Raw genomic sequence first — 18988 nt, forward strand, 5'->3', positions numbered from 1 at the left:
GTGCGCTCCGGGACCTTACTTGACTCTCCGGGGAACTGGAAACACCCCGTGGGAGCCATCCCTGAGCCCGTGGGTAACCTGGAGCCTCTGGGGCATTTGCCCCCAAGACAGGGGTCTGCCTGGGAATGCCGGCTGCAGCCAGTGGCTGGGGGACACCAGGAGTCTGTGCCCCAAGATGGGGGGCGAGGTGCCTGGTGCTGGGCAGGCTGAGAAGGGGTCTGGATCCTAGAAGTCACTCAGCTCTCAGGCAGTGGGGCCTGCCCTACTCCACCTTCCTGGGGGTGGCCACCAGGGTCCCACTCCCGAGCGGACTGGCCTTTGCAAAGAGGAGCCTCATCACCAAGAGGGGGCTGGAGCCAAGCCTGGGACCCCATGGCAAGGAGGAGTGGCCAGTTTTCTGACCAGCTCTCTGTAGAGGGGGCCTGCAGAAGCACATCAGCCCCCAGCCACCATGCAGAGCCCACCAGGTGCCATGCACACCTCATGTGTGCTGCCCCTGTTGTCTCCTAACCTGATGCAGTACCCAGCTTAGAGCCCTGAGTAGGCCTCAAGAAGAGATGTCAGTGCCACACGGGGTTGCCCCCTCTCCCCATGAGGCCCAGGGCCCCTGCTGACTGGTCCTCCTGAGCCTCTGCTCCCTCTTCTTCTTCTTCTTGCCTTCCCCTTCCTGACCACCAATGGGGCCACCTAGCAAAGTGGGACAGCCATGAGGCCCCAGGCCCTGAGGCCGGTGGGGAGGGGCTCTCTGCTCCTCTGCCAGCTGGAGAGGCCAGGATGTCCACCCCACGCCGTGTCCTGTGAAGCCCTGGCTGAGAGGAGGAGGGACTCAGGCTGCTGCAGGTCACACCTGGGAGGCTGGTCGGGCTGCCCCTCCCAGCTCTGCATCCCCCAAGTTCAGGCTGCCTCATCTCAGCCCTGGGCAGCCCCACCCTCCCCTGGGCGGCCCCAGGTACCCTGACTCACATCCTGCACCCCAGCCTAATTGCCCCCCTTCTGAGGCATCATGCTAGAGGCCCTGGTCAGAGAGCCAGCGTCCCTCCCACCTCTCCTGGCAGCCCCTGGCATTAAGTGATGCCCCGCCAAGCTGTGAACTGCCCCCCACCCCTTAGCCCAGATCTTAGACTCCAATCCCTGCTGGCTACCCAGGATGTCATCCCCTCTCCACCTCACCAGGACATTCGGGCTTTGGCCAGCCAGACTGGCCAAGCCCCTGGAGAAAGGCTTGTGTCGCCCTGTCCAGGCAGGGGCCTTCTGCCCACAGACCCCTGCCAACCAGGAGGACTGGGGCGGCATGTGTTCCTGGTGCCCCGAGGTACCCAATGCAGCCAACAGACAGAGCAAGACTCAGAAGGCTGCAGTTCAGCTTTATTCTCATGCCCCTCATGTCCAGCTGAGGCTCAAGATCAGCCCAGGCCACAATCCCCCGGCAGTGGGACTCAGCTCCCTGCCTGGACTGGGCAGGGGGCTCTCTTGCCTACTCCTGCCAGCCTCCTTCAGCTGGGGGATCCCCCAGAGACCGCTGCCTCAGCGGGAGCCACCTGGAAGAGCCAGAATCCCGGCCTAGAGCCACTCGTGGGGACCAGCTGTCCCCCCTGTCCACACACTTGTCCCAGCTCCACCTCCGGGCCCCGGCACCGACCATGGAGGATCTCCAGGCCCAGGCCTCCTTGTCCAAGGACTCCCCTTGGGGGCCCTGGCTCCCTGAGCTCTTGGGCTGCCTGGGGCCCCCGCTGACACTCCAGCGGCAAGAGGGCTGCACTCCCGATCCTGCTGTCCCCATGGTGTCACTGGCTGAGGGATGGGGTGAGGGGACGTTTCTCCGGTTCCTGTACCTCGGGGCCTAGAGGGAAAGGCTCAGCTCAGACCCGCCTCCCTCAGGAGGACTCCCAGAGTCCCAGGAGGCCTACAGGCTCGAGCACCTTCTGCCCACCCCCGACCTGCCAATACCCACCGCTTCCAGCTGCACCATGCCTGCTCTTCCCTCAGCGGTTCCCTCTGCCCAGAATGGTGTTCTCAGGTGTGTCCACACGAAAAACTCTCCCCTCAAGTCTTTGCTCCAACTTCACCTCCTCTCTGAGGCCCACCCCAGCACCCAAGTTACTAAAACTCCAACTAGCCTGCCCAGAGTTCCTGAGCTCCTGACCCCTCCCCTGCTCTCCTTTCTTCCCAGAGCATTAGCGCCTCCTGATGGTCCATGGGGTGTAGGGCTGAGCTGCCCTGGGTGAGCTGAGCAGGTGAGATGGGGATGGCCTGTGACGTGCTTCAAAGATCTACTATGTTTTTTGTTTTTTTTGAGGCAGTCTCACTCTGTCACCAAGGCTGGAGTGCAATGGCGTGATCTTGGCTCACTGCACCCTCCGCCTCCCAGGTTCAAGTGATTCTCCTGCCTCAGTCCCCTAAGTAGGTAGGATTACAGGCATCCCATGCCTGACTAATTTTTGTATTTTTAGCAGAGACAGAGTTCCACCATGTTGGCTAGGCTGGTTTCTAACTTCTGGCCTCAAGTGATCTGCCTGCTTTGGCCTCCCAAACTGCCAAAGACTTACTATGAAAAAAATCACATCTGGCCAGGTGCAGTGGCTCACACCTATAATCCCAGCACTTTGGGAGGCCAAAGTGGGCAGATCATCTGAGGTCAAGAGTTCGAGACCAGCCTGACCAACATAGTGGAACCTCATCTCTACTAAAATAATAATAATACAAAATTAGCCAGGCGTGGTGGCCCATGCCTGTAATCCCAGCTACTCGAGAGGCTGAAGCAGGAGAATCGTTTGAACCTGGGAGGCGGAGGTTGCAGTGAGCCAAAGAGTGAAACTCCATCTCAAAAAAAAAAAAAGTCATGTCTAATAGCTCATTCATGATTTTTACACTGGCTACATGCTGAAATGGTAATAGTGTAGGCATACTGAGTTAAATGTTATTAAAATCCATTTTACCTGTCTCTTTTCACTTTTTCTGGTGAGCCTACTGGAAAAGTTAAAATTATCAGGTGGTTCACACCGTATTTCTAGTGGACAGGGCTGTTGTAGATAATAATTATTTTTAGGCAAATTGTTTAATACTATCTGCCTCCTCACACCAGAATGTTCCCTGCTGTGTCCCCTGCCAGCACGTCACCTGGCACTTGGTAAAGGATCATTGTCAAATGACAGAATGGATGAATGAGGTTCTGCCAGGGGTCCCAGGCAGGACAAAGAACGCTGCTCCTTCCTCAGGCTCCCACTCACCCTCTCGGTTGGCATCTGTTTCGTGCTCCTGGAGGGTCTCAGCGGAGTTCTCCCATCCCACACCAGGTCCTGGGAGGCACAAGGCAACCACTGGGCCCAGGGCCAGGGTGGAAGTGGACAGAGCTTGCAGGAGACACAGGGGACAAGAGGGAAGCCTCCTCCCCCAAGGAGCTGGTGGGTCCACAAAGAGTTGGGGGGCCGGCTGGGACAGTGACCCTTGTCCCTCACCTTTGCTGTGGGAGGTGGGTGCCCCCAGGGGCCCTGGACGGCGCTGTCGGAATCGTTGCCTAGGGGTGTCCCCAGGGCTGAATGACTCAGAGCTTCGGCCCACCGGGAACCTTGAGCTGAGTTTCCGCCGCTGCCCGCCTGCCAAGGTCTCATCCCGCAGGCAGAGGGAGCTCTGGGCCCGGCGCATGGGTGCCGGGGAAGGGAACCCTGCAAGAGGCACAGGCAGGGAGGGGGTCAGAGGAGGGGAGGGGGGCTGAGACTCATGCAGGGAGGGGGTCAGAGGAGGGGAGGGGGGCTGAGACTCATGCAGGGAGGAGGTCAGAGAAGGGAAAGGGGGGCTGAGGCTCATGCAGGAAGGGGGTCAGGGGAGGGGAAGGGGGCTGAGGCTCATGTAGGGAGGGGGTCAGAAGAGCAGTGGCCTGGGTGGAGTGGAGGGGCCAGTGGGTGAAGCTGCCCAGGGCCAGGGAGAGGAGGTACAGAGAGGGGGTAGGAGCCAGGCAAATGAGGGGGCAGCAGGACGCTGGCCCTGTGCTGGCCTTGACACTAACTCACTGCATGACCTTGGGCAAGGAGCTTCCCCTCCCGGGGCCTCAGTCTCCTCATCTGCAGTCTAGGATCAATGACCTCTCCCTAGAGTCCTCTGCACCTCCCAGATCCTGGGCTCCTCTGCAGATGGGGCAGGCTGGGTGGGGGATAGCACAGGCAGGAGAGAGGTGTGGGCCAAGGGTGACCCTGCAGGGCCCAGGGCAAAGAGCCCCTGGTGGCATCAGGGCAGGCTGAGCAGGCCTCAGGGAAGGCCAATGGGGTCATGCATGCAGGCCAGGCAGTGAGGCAGGTGCCAAGGTAGGGGCAGAGGATGTGGGGCAGGGACCATCCTGGCCACCTGACCCCCAGACCCACCTGTCCCATCTGCCTCCCTGCCCTCAGGAAGCTCCGTCTCCGGGGGGCCCCCCAGGCTCTCGGTGCTGCCAGCCCCATCGGCCCCCAGGCGCAGCCCCCCAGGGGGGCCCCCCTCCCGCCGGGGCCGCATCAGCCTCTTCACCTTGTCTGCCAGCCAGCTGCCCTTCCTGGGGGCAAGAGGGCACAAGACGGGATCAGGACAGGGAGGAGGGAGGGAGCAAAGGGTGTCCTGGGGATGGCAAAGGCCAGGTTGACCTTCATGGGGCCTGGACCTGAGCTGAGCCTGGGGTCAGAGGCCAGGGCAGGGGCAGAGGTTAGCAGGATGTCCAGCCTGAGGGAGGTGACAGGGCTGCTCACTTGGTCCGGGGCAGGGGCCCAGGCTCCAGCACGCGGTATTGGTCCATGATCTTCTCCACGAGCTTCTGCTTCTCTCGGCGCAGGGCATTAAGCTGTTCCCTGGCAGGAGTGAGAAGGGAGAGGTGGGTGTGAGGCCCAGGGAAGCCAAGGCAGTAGCAAGGCACAGGCTGCAGCGAGGACGCACTGGTCCCGTGCCACAGATCAGACTGACCTGGAAGGTCAGCTCCAACCCTGTCCCTAGGCCCTCACTGGGGGATCTCCCCAGGAACGCCCAAAGGGGATGCAGGCCCCACCCCGCTCCCAGTCGGCCCACTCACAGGTACTCCCGCTGCTCTCGGTGCAGGTGGTCCCGGCTCTCCAGGCTGCGCTCCAGGAGCTCCCTGTTCTCCCGGCTCAGGGCCTGCACTTCAGTCAGCAGCTGCCGGTTCTCCTCTTCCTGGGCACTCCGCAGCTGTGTCAATAGCTGGCAGGAGGGCAACATGGGTCAGGGGGTGGGGCCCAGCTCAGGACCACCTGGGTATAGGCTTCCTGCTCCCCCACACACACCCACACCCCCGCCGGCCCCCCAGCCACACCTCACACTGTGTGGTCAGCCGGCAGGCGCTCAGGTCCAGCTGCTGGTTGGACTCGCGCAGCTGCTGGCTCTGCATCTCCAGCTGTGCCCGCTCCAGCTCCAGCCGCGCCAGCCGGCCCCGTAGCTCCCCGCGTTCACCCTGAAGTTCACCCCGCTCCCGAGACACCTCTGCCAGCAGCAGCTGAGCCCTTGGGAGGCAAGGAGAGCTGTTTTCCAAGGGACCTGGGTCCTCAGTCCGAGTGCTGGCCAGAGGAGTTATGCCGGGGAGGGGAGGCCAGGCAGGACCCCACACCCCCAACCCACTTTCGGGATGGGGCCATTGAGAGCTGCTAGGGGCTGTGGCAGGGCCGGCACCTGTCGTGCTCGCTCTGAAGCCTCCGCAGCTCCTCCTCCAGGCCCCGCTGCCGATGCCCATCCTGCATCAGGCGTTCACGCTCTGCCAGTAGGGCCACCTCCTGTGCTTCCACGCTGGCCCGCTGGGCCTGCAGCTGCTCATGCCTGGGATGGACAAGGGGCTAAGAGGGCTGCGTGAACCTATGGCCACCACAAGCAGCCAGCTGGACTATCTGAGCCCAGAGGAGGTCTGTCACCTCCTAAGCATAGGTCCCCCAGGGAAAGCCATTGGGCAGAAAGCCATGCCAGGTGCCCACCACTCCCAACAGGTGAGCCCCACGGGGAGCCCAGCCCAGAAGTGTGGGGAGCACAACAGTGGCGGGGGGTATGACAGAGCGGAGGTGGAGGTGCTTCCTGATGGGAGTCAGACCTGCCAAGGGGAGTCTTCTCTGGCAGATAGGGGGTGCCAGGGGAGGAGCTGGGCATTTGGTGATGCTCACCTGCCCTGCAGCTCCCGGTGGGCCAACTCCAGTGCCCGCATGTTGGCCTTGAGGTCTCGGTGTCGCACCAGCAGTCCCTCTAGCTCGGCCTCCTGCCGCCGCTGCAGCTGTGCCAGGGCCTCGTGGTCCCGAAGCAGGGCCTGCTGCTGCCCGCGGGTCTCCTCCTGGGACCGCCGCGCCGACCGCACCTCCTCCTCCAGCACCTCCAGCTTCCGATGCAGCTCCTGGCCCTTAATCTCCAGCACAGACTTCTCAGCCTGGGATGGAGGAGGGAAGCAGAGGCTGCTGGGGAGGAACCCCTGGCTGGAAATCGGGTGAAGGGTCGGGGGCTAAGGGCAGAGGGTAGGGCCCAAGACAAGGAGAGAGCTGTGGAGGAGGCAGAGGGCTGGGGGCACAGGAGGCAGCACAAACCCCAGCCAGAGGCTGATGGTGAGCAGGGGAGAGGCGGCAGAGGCTGGCTGGGCCAGGCTGTCCAGGAGGGGCACAGGGCAGAATGGGACTAACGGCTCCCTGTGGAGGGGAGGGCTGGGACGGTGAGAGGGCAGGGGGACACAGGTGCAGATGTGGCGGCTGGCAGCAGGTAGGAGGAGACAGCGGCAGGGAGGATGGTGCACAATGGTGGCTGGGGTCAGAGAACAAGGATAAATGAAACTGTAGAAGAGGTGGGGCAGCTGGCTGGGAGCTGGGATAGAAAAAGGCCACAGGACGATCCAAAAGGGGCAGGAGGGGGCAGTATATGGGCAGGAATGGGCACCCAGGCGGCCACCCACCTGCAGGCGGCTGCTGTGCTCCTGCGCCCGCTGGCTCTGCAGCAGCAGCTCCTGGGCACGGCCCTGCAGGCTCCCCAGCTGCCCCTCCAGGTGCTGCAGCTGCCCCTGCAAAGCTGCCTTCTCTGCCACCAGTGTTGCATTCTGCCCAGAAGTGGGGGTTAGCGGTAGCCAGGTGGCGGGGGCACCCCCAGTGCCTGCCACAGGCCCACACTCACACTGCACAGGGCACCTCCCCAGGGCTCACACTGCACCAGGCACCCTCCCGCCCAGGACCCACTGTGGGTCCACACTCACACTGCGTTCCACCTCAATAAGTCGCACATTCTGGGTCTCCACCAGCCGAGGCTCCGCATGCTCTTTGGGCCCCAGCCCCGCGGGGCCCTGGCGCAGCTGCAAGGAGAGTCCCTGGGAAGTCACGCAGGGCAGTGGCTTGGGGATGCTGCAAGGACCTGCGCTTATGGGCCTGTCCTGCCAGCAGCATTTAGCCAGGGCCACCCTGCCCCAATCTCATGCCTTCCCTTGGATCCCACAAGTCCCTGCTCCTGGTTCCTGAAGCTCCACCATCTCCACCCTGCCCTTCTCAACTTCTCTCTGTCTGCGGCAGAGCCTTCTTCTCATAACACCTCTCCATCCCACTACTCCTCTAAGCCTCTTTGGTTTTCGGTTTTTGTTTTTGTTTTTGTTTTGAGACAGAGTCTCGCTCTGTAGCCCAGGCTGGAGTGCAGTGGTGTGATCTCAGCTCACTGCAACCTCTGCCTCCCGGATTCAAGCAATTCTCCTGCTTCAGCCTCCCGAGTAGCTGGGACTACAGATGTGGGCCACCTCGCCCAGCTAATTTTTGGGTTTTTTTGTTTTTGTTTTTTGTGGGTTTTTTTTGAGATGGAGTCTCACTCTGTCGCCCGGGCTGGAGTGCAGTGGTACGATCTCGGCTCACTACAACCTCTGCCTCCCGGGTTCAAGCAATTCCCCCGCCTCAGCCTCCCAAGTAGCTGGGACTACAGGCACCCGCCAACATGCCCAGCTAATTTTGTGTGTGTGTGTTTAGTAGAGATGGGGTTTCACAGTGTTCATCAGGTCTTGATCTCCTGACCTCGTGATCCATCTGCCTCGGCCTCCCAAAGTGCTGGGATTACAGGCTTGAGCCACCGCGCCTGGCCTGGTTTTTGTATTTTTAGTAGACATGGGGTTTCACCATATTGGTCACGCTGGTCTCGAACTCCTGACCTCAGGTGATCCACCCGCCTTGGCCTCCCAAAGTGCTGGGATTACAGGCGTGAGTTGCTGCGCGGGGCCTCCTCTAAGCCTGTGTTTCAACCCCACCTCCTCCACAAAACCTCCCCTGATTGACTCACATGCACCTGCTGGGTACCTTGCTGGGTAGCACCCTCCCAAGTCCCTGTGTGGCCTCCTCACAGCCCCTGGCACCTAGTTCTCGTCACCTGTTTTCTTGCCTCTATCCTACCTGGACTGTGAGCTCCCTGAGGATGGTAGCCTGGGATTAGGCCCCGCCATCCCACCCTCCGTATGGAGCCCACACACAGCCCAGGCATCAGAAACCATAACTGACTTCCTTGATGCCAAGCGCTGAGCTCCCTAGGCAGTGGGGCACCCCGGGTGAGAGAGGCGGAGCAGTCATCCACAGCAGAAGTTCTGTCCATGTGCAGAATGGGGAAAATGAGACCCCGGGTAAGTCGACACGGCCACCTGACTCCCAGCACAGTGCTCCCTCCAACAGGCCCCACATGGGGAGTGAGGCAAGTAGCTAGCCAAGAATCCAGGGGCAAGACCAGCAGCACACGCGACCCTGGCATCTGCTCATGGGATGGAGAGTGGGGTGGCATGGCCCCCAGCTCCCAGGCCATCAGGCATCACCTGGAACAGCTCCTCTTCCAGCTGCAGGGCCCTGGTCTTGAGCTCCATCAGCGCCTCCTCCTTGCTGGTCGCCGCTGCCTGCAGCTCAGCTTCCAGCCGCTGCTCCAAGCCCTGGTACCTGCCAGGAGAATCCTTGGCACCCAGCCCCACCCCACGCTCACCCCACCACACCCCTTGCCTCCCTCACTTTTCCCCTCAGCCCTGTCCCCACCTCTGGTGCTGGCTTTCCTGTTCTCGCAGAAATTCCTGGCGCTCCAGAGCTGCCTGCTCCAGTTCACGCTGCAGATGCTCCAGCCGGGCCCCTAGCTCCTTGCCCCGCACCACAGCTTTCTCCAGCTCCTGAGGACAGGCAGAGCAGACTCAGGGCAAGGGGGCAGGGGACAGCCAGAGACAGAGGCCTGAGAGTCAAGAGAGCTGCCTTTCTGTCCTTGACCTGCCATCCTGGGCAAGTATCGTTAGCCCTTTGGGCTCTACTTCCCCATCTATAAAATGGGAGCAAAGTCTGGTGCCCTCAAAATTGGGCATGAAAGAGTTGGGGTTCGTAAGCCTGGCAGGGCATGAGGAAGGCCCCTGGGCCGGGAGTCACTGACATATATTGGGCAAGTGCCGTCACCTCTCTGAGCCCACGGTTCTTCATGTGCGCAGTGAAAGGTGGACACGCCCTGTGGGCTGCCACTCCAGCCATGTGACAGCTAGACAGCTAGAGAGGCTCAGCAGAGGCGGGTATGGTGAGAGACCTTGGCTACAGGGAAAAGGTCACGGAGGACTGGCGGGACAGGAATTTGGGAGTTGACAGTGGGGGCTCGGGGGGTGGGGGAGCCAGGATGCTTCCAGCCAGTTGACCTGTGGCCTTTGGCAGTTGGGCTGCACCACTTTGGAAGGAGATGGGAGGCCCATTCTGGCCTGTGGGTCCCAGAGGGAAGGAGACCAAACCATTCTGCCACGTGGGGGGCCTAGAAGGATGAAGCTTCAGGGACAGCACCCATGACCAGTTGCCAGCCAAATCCTGCCTTGGAAGACAAGCCTACAAGCCTTGCCGCTGAAAACTACCTTCCTGGATTAATAACTGTACCTAGGCCTTGCCCGGGGGGCACTGCACCTCCTGACACCCTTGGCCACCACCTCTCCCTGAAAAACTACAAGTCCCATGAGGCACTGCTGCCTGTCTGGCTGGCAGCCACTAGCGCAAGTACTGGGGTAGGAGGCACAGTGACTAGAACCTCCCGCCCAGCCCCTGCCCTGCCCTCCTCCGGGCCCTGGCCACAGCCCTCCTAGGGCCCCCTCCCCCCAGCCTGGGAGGCTTCCCCACCCAGTGGACAACCTGAGAGGCTCCTGGTTCCCTGACCTCACCCTGGCCAGCCACCTTCTCCTGCTCCAACCAGGAAATCTCACAAAATTCTCCCTTTGTCCCCAGCTTCCCCCACCCTCTTAGTCCCTGGAGCCAGCTCTTCCAGCCCGCCAGCCCTACCCTACCTTCACTGCCTACCTGCTGGCATTCCCTCCCATGGAACAGGTCCATTCTAGGTGCCAGGCATTGCCCCAAGCTCCCTATGCTGATTATCTTACAGGATCCTGTGAGGCAGGTACAATTTTTTTTTTTTTTTTTTTTTTTTTTTGAGAAGGAGTCTTGCTCTGTCACCCAGACTGGACTGCAGTGGCACGATCTTGGCTCACTGCAACCTCTCCCTCCTGGGTTCAAGCAATTCTCCTGCCTCAGCCTCCCAAGTAGCTGGGGTTACAGGTGTGTGCCACCACACCCAACTAATTTTGTATTTTTAGTAGAGTCGGGTTTTCGCCGTGTTGGCCAGGCTTGTCTCAAACTCCTGACCTCTGGTCATCTGCCTGCCTCAGCCTCCCAAAGTGCTGGGATTACAGGTATGAGCCACCGTGCCCAGCCGAAGCAGGTACAATTTTTAGTCCAGTTTTACAGGCGAGAAAACTGAGACTCAGAGAGGTTAAGTAACTTGCCCCAAGCCACACAGCTAGAAAGTACGCAGGTCGCCGGGCCAGACAGCATCTCAGCCACACCCCACAGAGTGGACCCCAGAGACGGTCTCTCACCTTCCCTCACATTCACCAGAACCACCTTACCCTGGGCCTGTCTTGCACAACACCTGACCCCACATCTACCCAGCAGTGTGCTCCCCACCCCCCATCCTCATAAGGCGTCTCTGAGCAAATTACTCTTCCTCCCTGAATTTCAGTGTCCTCGTCTGTACAGAAATGGGACTGGAAACTGCCGTGCAGGAGGACTCAGTCCCTACCTGTGTTGCAATCTCACAGGTCCCCTAGCACTGGGGCCCACTGGCCCAAACACCCTTCCTGGCGCCTTTTCACATGCAGACCTGACCATTTTGCTCACTTTGCGCATTGGGGAGCCTTCAGTGGCTGCGCAGTACCCCCTGGCAAAAGCCCTAACCCCTTCCTTAGCTTGGAAGGAAGCTGAAGCCATGCCCAAACACTGGAGTGCTAGCTTCCTGGTCACTGCTGTGTGCCCAGAGCCTGGTACAGGGCCTGGCACCAAGAAGATGCCCATAAACATGTTTAAATGAATAAGTAAAAGTGTGTCAGCTGGGCGTGGTGGCTCACGCCTGTCATCCCAGCACTTTGGGAGGCCAAGGTGGGCGGATCACCTGAGGTCAAGAGATCAAGACCATCCTGGTCAACATGGTGAAACCCTGTCTCTACTAAAAATTTAAAAAATTAGCTGGGCATGGTGGCGCATGCCTGTAGTCCCAGCTACTCGGGAGGCTGAGGCAGGAAAGTCTCTTGAACCTGGGAGGTGGAGGTTGCAGTGAGCCAAGATCGCGCCTCCAGCCTGGTGACAGAGCGAGACTCCGTCTCAAAAAAAAAAAAAAAAAAGGAAACTAGCTGGGCCAATGTGATGAAACCCCGTCTCTACTAAAAATACAAAAATTAGCCAGGCATGGTGGTGTGTGCCTGTAGTCCCAGCTACTCGAGAGGCTGAGGCAGGAGAATCTCTTCAACTTGAGAGGCAGAGGTTGCAATGAGCCGAGATCGCCCCACTGCAGTCTAGCCTGGACAACAGAGTGAGACTCCGTCTCAAACAGAAAAAAGTGTCCAGTCCTTCTCTCACTCCCGCTCCCATGCTGCCCTAGTCAGCTTCCTCTGCCACTTACACCATGGCCACTGCCTCCTGATAACCCCAAGCTCCCCTGTCCACCAAGGTGACCCTCCTCAAACCTAGCCCCACACAGTTCTGTGCTGGCTTTCCCTGCCTGGGGAGGCAGGACCAATACATTCAAAGCTGGCCCTCATCTCCCCTTCCTCCTGAGCCCTGAGCATTCTTTTTCTGTTGTTGTTTCATTGGATGGTGTTTGTTTGTTTGTTTGTTTTGAGACAGAGTCTCGCTCTGTCGCCCAGGCTGGAGTACAGTGGCACAATCTCAGCTCACTGCAACCTCCGCGTCCCGGGTTCAAGGAATTCTCCTGCCTCAGCCTCCCAAGTAACTGAGATTACAGGTGCCTGCCACCACGCTGGGCTGATTTTTATATTTTTAGTAGAGATGGGGTTTCGCCATGTTGGCCAGGCTGTTATCGAACTCCTGACCTCAAGTAATCCACCCGCCTCAGCCTCCCAAAGTGCTGGGATTACAGGTGTGAGCCACCACACCTGGCCCCTGAGCGTCTTTAATGCCTTTGTCTTTGCACATGCCATTCCTTCTGGACAAAATATCCTCCCCACCTAGTGATATTGTGGTCACTCCTCCTAAAGCTTCCTTGCCTCCACTTAGGCATCAGCTCAGCCTCCCACGGGCTCTCGTAGCACTTGGCTCTGAATAACCAGTGCTTGAACACTTACAACATACCCTTGCCGGCATGAACCTTTACAGCTACTGTCTCCCGAGGTCCTGCCTAAGACAGGCCCAGCTGGCCAGGAATAGCACCTCTGTTTTACAGAAGGAGGACTGGAGTGGAGGTGAGTCGACTGCTGCAGCCAGACAGTCAAGATGTGCACCGGGCAATCTCACCCCCTCCCACAGTGCCCCATCACACAGTGGACATGGCTCTGTGCCCCAGGCCAGGCACACCTTTGGAAGGCAGGGTTGGTCTTGGCCTTTCTATCTCCAGCCCCAGCTTGGTGCTGGGCACCCACTGAACAGCTGCTGATGGAATCAGTAACTCCCAATAGCCTGGAACCCTGTTTCCCAACCCCGGCTGTGAGCCCCGACCTGACCTACCGCCTGGAGGGCCTCCTTCTCCCGGCGCTCCCTCTCAGCCTCCTCCAGGTGCTGGCGGCCCTCGTTCTCCAGCGCCTGCATCCGTTCCTCGGCGGCCTCCGACTGGGCCCGCAGCCTGGACCCCTCACGCTCCCACTGCCTCCGCTCCCGGCCCGCTGATGCCAGCGCCTCCACCAGCGCCTCCCGTTCCTGGGACGCAGCCTCCAGCTCCCGGCCAGCAGCCTCCACTGCCTCCCGCAGCCGGGCTTGCTCCCAGGCCTGGGCCTCTGCCTCCCGGTGGGCCTCGGCCTCTGCCCTTCGCGCTTGGGCCAGTTCCTTGGAGAGGCGGGCAGCCTCCATGTCTTGGGCCTCCAGCTTGCGGGCCTGGGCTTCCAGCTCAGCTCCAAGGGCCTCAGCCTTTCTCCTCAGCTCTGCCACCTCCTTCCTGAGCGCCTCCTGCTCTGCGACACCACTGGCCAGGCTCTCCCCCGTGACTGGGCCCTCCCAGGCCTGGACCTCAAGAGCCCCTTCTGACTTCTGCTGTGGTTTTTGCCAGGCTGGGTTCCCGACCATCCCCTCCAGCCTCTGGTCATGCTCTCTGGCCTCTGTTTGTCCCGTGGCCAGGTCCAGGCCCTGGTTGGGGCCCTCATGCTCCTCCAGCTGCACAGAGCTGGGCTCCGAAGGCCTTGGCTTGTGCTCAGGGTCCTCCTGTCTCAACCCCTGGGCCTCAGGCACCAACTCACCTTGGGGAGCCTCTCTTCCCTCGGTCTCTCCTCCCAGCAACTGCAGGGCCTGAATTTTGGTCCCTGGACCCTGAGGTGGGGCCACAGAGGCAGGGCTCTGGAGAGAGGATCTACAGCCAGCCTTCTCCGGGGACTCCTGTGTCTCCACAGGAGAGTCTGACTCTTGGGGGGACCAGTCTGAGGCCTGGGGGTCCACAGTAGCTGCCTGAAGGGGACTCTCTGCCTCCTGTGGGTCCGAATCAGGTGCCTGGGGACACTCAGCTGACCCCGTGAGCACTGAGTCTGATGCTGGGGAAGCCAAGTTCAAGGCCTGGGGGCCTCCATCCCTTGCCTTCTGAGCCAAGCCCTGGGGACTGTGGTCGGAGGCCGCAGGAGTCTGGGGAGCCTCCTCCAGCACCGGAAGCACAGGGTCCTCTCTCGGTGCCTCCAGCAGGGGGTGCTGAGGGAATAGGAGAGGGACAGTCAGGCGCAGGGAGGGACTAGGGGAAGGGCCAGCCAGGACCATGGGGAGGGGACTCACCTGGCCCCCTGGCTGCCCCTGAAGCACCTGAAGCAGCCCCCGAAGCTCCTGGTTCTCTCTCTCAAGGGTCCGAAGCCGCCCAGCCTCTGCCTCCCTCACCTCATCTTGCAGCGAGGGGGCTGCTCCCAGCAGGGGTGCTGAGGATGAGAGATGAGGTCAGGACTCCTCCCTTACTGCCTGGCTCCTCACATACACACCCCAGAGGCTTGGGGGAAGGGAGGAAGTCAGAGGCTCTCCCCAATACACCTGCTGGAAAGCACAGGCAGCCCCCACCCCAACCCCTCCACTGGGGTCCCTCACCCTCCCCAGGGGATCCTGGGGGCGGCTCCAAGCTCCGCTGAAGCTCCAGCTCCAGCTCCACATTCTCCTCAGCCAGCTGGTCGACCTGATGCCGCAGAGAGTCCAGTTCCTGGGGGGGAGGGGAGGGTCAGACAAGCTCTCCACACCATGGCCAGGCCGAGTGTGTAGGTCGGAGGGTCACTAGAGGTCACCAAGAGCAGAGGTTGCAGGAATCACTAGGGACCCCCAGGGAATCAATGGGGCCACGGGGTGATGGGGCAACCCAGCTGGGATCACTCTGGCGACCTCACCGCATGGGCCTCGCCCAGCCGGGTCCGCAGCAGCAGGTTCTCGCGCTGGGTCTCGTGCAGCCGGGCGCAGCGCTCTCGGGCAGCCTCCAGCTGCTCTTCCAGCAGCGCCTTGGAGGCCTCCAGCACCCCTGAGAGCACCCGCTCCTCCTGGTGGGAGAGCAGGGAGAACCGGTAGCCATGCAGCTCCCATGCACTCCAGGGCCTGAGGGTTCCAAACTCCTTCCCCTCGACCTGTCACAGACCCTGCCTCCCTCCCACACCCTGCACTCCATCAGTCTCTAGGCCCCGCCACTCTCTTCCATCTTCTCTCCGAGGTTTCTTCAGGTACTTTCTCCCCCACTCCTGGCCCCGCCCTTTGTGCAGGCCCCGCCCTTCTGTCCATGCCCCGCCCCTCCTCCCCAGGAACCGCCTTCCTTCCAAGGCTGCCTCTCCCCTCCACCTGACCCATCCTCCGGAGGCCCTTTTCTAGACGCCTCCTCCCTGAATTTGTCCTCACCCATTTCTCCACCCGTGACTGTCACCTCCAGAGAATCTGCCTCTCTCCCCTCGGGACCCAATCTCGCCCCTCCTCCTGGCCCGCCCCCTTGCGCACGCCCTGCCCCGCGGCCCCGCCTCCGCCTCACCTCCAGCTGGCTCTTGCAGGCCTCAGCCGCCTGCAGCCGCTCGCTGCAGCGCCGCAGCTCCTCCTGCAGGCGGGGCAGGCGGCCGGCCCGCTCCCGCAGCGCCTCTACCTCCTCGCGGTACAGCTCGGCCCGCTTGGCCTGTCCCGACAGCGCCTGGGCCTGGGCCAGACGGTGTGGAGCTGGGAACAGCCAGCCGCGGGCCGGAGGGATTAGGGACGGGAGGGAGCCGGGTTGGGAGGGAGGCATTAGGACCGGGTGCGAGGAGGTTAGGGAATGCCGCGGTGGCGAGGAGCATATGAGCGCACCTCCTGGCGGAGCCTTCTTATTTCGACCTCCAAACCCTGCACCTCGGCCTGGGAGTCTAGCAGCAACTCGGCCTTCTCTTCCCTGGAGGGAAGGGGAGGCTGGAGAGGGTCTGAGGGCCCACAACCCCCAGCCCTTCCCAAGCCTGGCCCCTCCTGTAGCCACCAGGGCTAGGGTCTCATCCAGGCTTAATCTGCCCCTCTCCACTCATTCCCCTTCCCAGGCTGCGCACACTCACAGCTCCTGCCGCAGACGCCGCAGCTGAGCCTTGGCGTTGGCCAGCTGCAGGGCCAGATGGTGCGAGGGGCCCTCGGCGGGAGCCCTAGAGGGAGCCTCAGGCCTCGAGCAGAGGGGTTCTCGCTCAAGCAGCAGTTCAGCCAGCCGCTGTAGGTCCGGGGTCAAGGGTCAGGACTAACTTATCCAATGCCTCTGCACATCGACCCCCAACCACAACACCAGACGTGGGGTTGTGGTCTGGGGTCTTGGGCCATCTGGTTGTGACAGCCCCGATGGCCCAAGACCTCAGACCACAACCCCATGCCTGGGCCCCAAACTTCCATCTCCCTTGCACAACCGGCCCCCTGATGGTCCTCCAGTTCCCCAGCCTGAGTCCACGATGCCCCTGCTGCCCCTACCTGGGCCCCCAGGTCACGCTCCCGCGCCAGCTTCGACAGTGTCCCCATCAGGCTCCGGGACAGCATCTCCAGCTCGGCAGGTGTCAGCTCCCCAGGCTCTGGCCCAGAGAGTGCCAGCACCACGCCGGTCCCCGGCTGGGTCACCTGGGGCGCAAGGAGAACAGTTCAGTGGAAGACGCGGTGCGGCAAGGGCGTCCCAGGCGCCATACCAGTCTGGGCTGCCGACCCGTCTCAATACCTCCTGGATGGCAGCGGCCAGCTCGCTCTGGACCTCGAGACTGAGGCCCTGGATGTGGCGGATGAAGAGTTCCCGGTGCTCACACTGAGGGGCAACAGGAAGGGGAGCTGGTGCAGGATCTCCCTCCTCTGCCGCCAAAGCTCGACCCTAGCCTTTCCTTCCCACCGCCAGCTCACCTGTACTGACGCTCCCAACAGTAGCCGAAGAACGCCTTCCAGCTGCTCCACCGCTTCTTCTGCAGGGCACATGCCACAAGGGGTTAACTGGGGCAGGGAAGGTAGAGTAGTGCGGGGCAGAGGCAGGAGGGGGTGGATGGGAAGAGCACCTGAGAGGGGGTCAAACCCCAATGTCTGGAGGTCTGGGGGTGGCGACAGGATCAGCAGCTGCAGCTCCTCCTGGAGGCAGAGGGGCAGACTATATGAGGGGCCTTCCCGAAGGGGCTCCCCTTCCCCTCCCGTCTTCGCCTTTCGCTCGAGACCCCTTACCTGGTAGAAGTCCCTCAGTCGGCTCCACAGGTGGTTCAGGTTCCACACTCGCCAGGCAGCAGGTCCGTCAAGACCTCTGAGCATCCGAGGCCCCCCTTGGGAGGTGGGGGCACTATGGGCAGGAGGTGGAATCGAGGACCCGCCTCCCGTCAACAGGCCCCGCCCATTGCCCATCAGGCTCCGCCCACCCACTTCCCCTCCCCTCGGATCCTTCCCCGCCACCTCCCCGGCCTGATGCCCCTTACATGATGCCCAGCACCCGGAGGAGCAGGGCCCCATCGCTGAGGCGCAGGAACCTCTTCTCCAGCCAAAGGGGCCGCTCTTCCGCCTCTTCCTCTTCTTCCCCCTCTGACTCCTCCGCCTCCCCGACCAGCCCGGCCAGTCCTAGCGCCTGTGAGGAGCCCAGAGGGGTCGGCTGACCAGCAGAGTGAACCCTGAGCCCCTCCGACGTGCCCCAGTGAGCCCAAGCACCCCTTCTCACCAGTCCTCTAAGTGCCTCTGGGCCCTCTTCCCTCACTACAGCCTCCCCCCACCATATCTCCATCCCCCACATTTGAACCCAACCCTCCCCCAGCCAGCTCCAACACCAGCCCCTGGCTGGGGCTCACTTCCCCTCCCCAACCCGCTGCCACCTGTCCCCTCACCCAGGTAGCCAGACTCCCACTCAGGAAGTCTCTGAGCCTGGGCGCCTTGCCCCCCTCCATGCCCGGGTCAGGGTGCCCGTCTCGCTGTGGCAGCTGCACCTGCCCTGAGAGGAAGAGGAAGTCCCCGAGTGGGGGATCCCGGGGCCAGCCACAGACACCCTGTGCAGCTTCCTTCTTCCGGGTGCAGGCGGGCCTGGGCAGTCTGAGTCCTACCTCAGCCCCCACCTCACCTCCCTGCATCCTCCCAGCATCTCCGCAGGGCTAGCCCAGAGGTCGCGGTGGAAGGCCCACAGCTCCCCTGGCTCCATGGACAGTGGCAGAACAGCGCTTCACCTCTCTGGGCCTTGTTTTCTCAAACTGAAACTGGAGAGGATGACCCCAGCCTGGGGCCTCAAAAGGGCTCTGGGCCTTGCATGGTGAGTCTGGGCACCCACACACCCATCTTCCCAAATGCCAGGCCTCACTCACTACAGTGTCCTTTCTTTTCCCTTCAGTGCTTCTCAAACTTATCCAAACCACATCCCCAGCCTGAGAGGTCTGCTTCAGATGCTCCTCCAAGAAGCCTCCTCTGAACCCCAGACAGAAGGGAGAGCATCACTCCTGTGACCTCACCCCAGCCCATCCTCTATACACTCGAGACTGTTGTAGCCGTACTAGGTGCTATGAAGGAGAGGGGATCTGACCTTGGCAGGATGATCAGGGAAGGCATCCTGGAGGAGGCATGAGATCAGGGATGGCTGGCTTAACAGAGCAAAGTGGAAAGGAAGGGAGGGTATTCCAGGCAGCAGGAACAGAATGTGCAACTGCTGTGAGGCAGCTGGAAGTATGGTCAGCATAAAGATTGGAAATTATGCACGTTTTATCTATTCCAAGATGCTTAATGTTCACATTTCACTTTTTTATTTTTTTTTAAGAGACAGAGTCTCAATCTGTGACTTAAACTGGAGTGCAGTTACAAGATCACAACTCACTGTAACTTCAACCTCCTGGGCTTAAGCAATCCTCCTACTTCAGCCTCCTGAGTACTGGGACTACAGGTATGTGCCACCACACCTGGCTAATTCTTTTGCTTGTATTTTGTAGAGACAGAGTCTCGCTATGTTGGCTGGGCTGGTCTCGAGCTCCTAGGCTCAAGTGATCCTTCCGCCTTGGCCTCCTGAAGTGCTGAGATGACAGGGCGTGAGCTGCCACACGCAGTCCCCATTCTACATCTCTGAAGTGAGTTTACCTGGTACAGTTGCTGTCTGGCTAACTGCAGTCCCAACA

General features: G+C 61.1%; 1 protein-coding gene across 2 annotated transcripts; it reads right to left on the reverse strand.

The window, feature by feature from the left end:
- Positions 1-1357: 1357 nt before the first annotated feature.
- On the reverse strand, positions 1358-17857 carry CCDC88B (coiled-coil domain containing 88B). Of its 2 annotated transcripts, XM_073015009.1 has the most exons (27): positions 17723-17857; positions 17324-17469; positions 17079-17190; positions 16919-16988; positions 16770-16828; positions 16594-16677; positions 16356-16499; positions 15959-16104; positions 15723-15804; positions 15418-15576; positions 14795-14941; positions 14505-14613; positions 14205-14341; positions 12963-14123; positions 8973-9100; positions 8762-8879; positions 7184-7279; positions 6890-7030; positions 6120-6376; positions 5641-5784; positions 5288-5474; positions 5030-5175; positions 4713-4811; positions 4356-4522; positions 3456-3662; positions 3228-3296; positions 1358-1840 (listed from the first exon to the last, which is right to left on the reverse strand). In XM_073015009.1, exons 1-27 carry the CDS (start codon positions 17780-17782, stop codon positions 1785-1787), a joined length of 4431 nt encoding a protein of 1476 aa, XP_072871110.1. In that variant the 5' UTR covers positions 17783-17857; the 3' UTR covers positions 1358-1784. The 2 variants fall into 2 exon arrangements, with proteins under 2 accessions (XP_072871110.1, XP_072871113.1); XM_073015012.1 differs by lacking the exon at positions 17723-17857 and having other exon boundaries at positions 17324-17650.
- Positions 17858-18988: the final 1131 nt, after the last annotated feature.

This window comes from Chlorocebus sabaeus, chromosome 1 (genome assembly GCF_047675955.1).
Source record: "Chlorocebus sabaeus isolate Y175 chromosome 1, mChlSab1.0.hap1, whole genome shotgun sequence".
Classification (NCBI taxonomy): domain Eukaryota; kingdom Metazoa; phylum Chordata; class Mammalia; order Primates; family Cercopithecidae; genus Chlorocebus; species Chlorocebus sabaeus.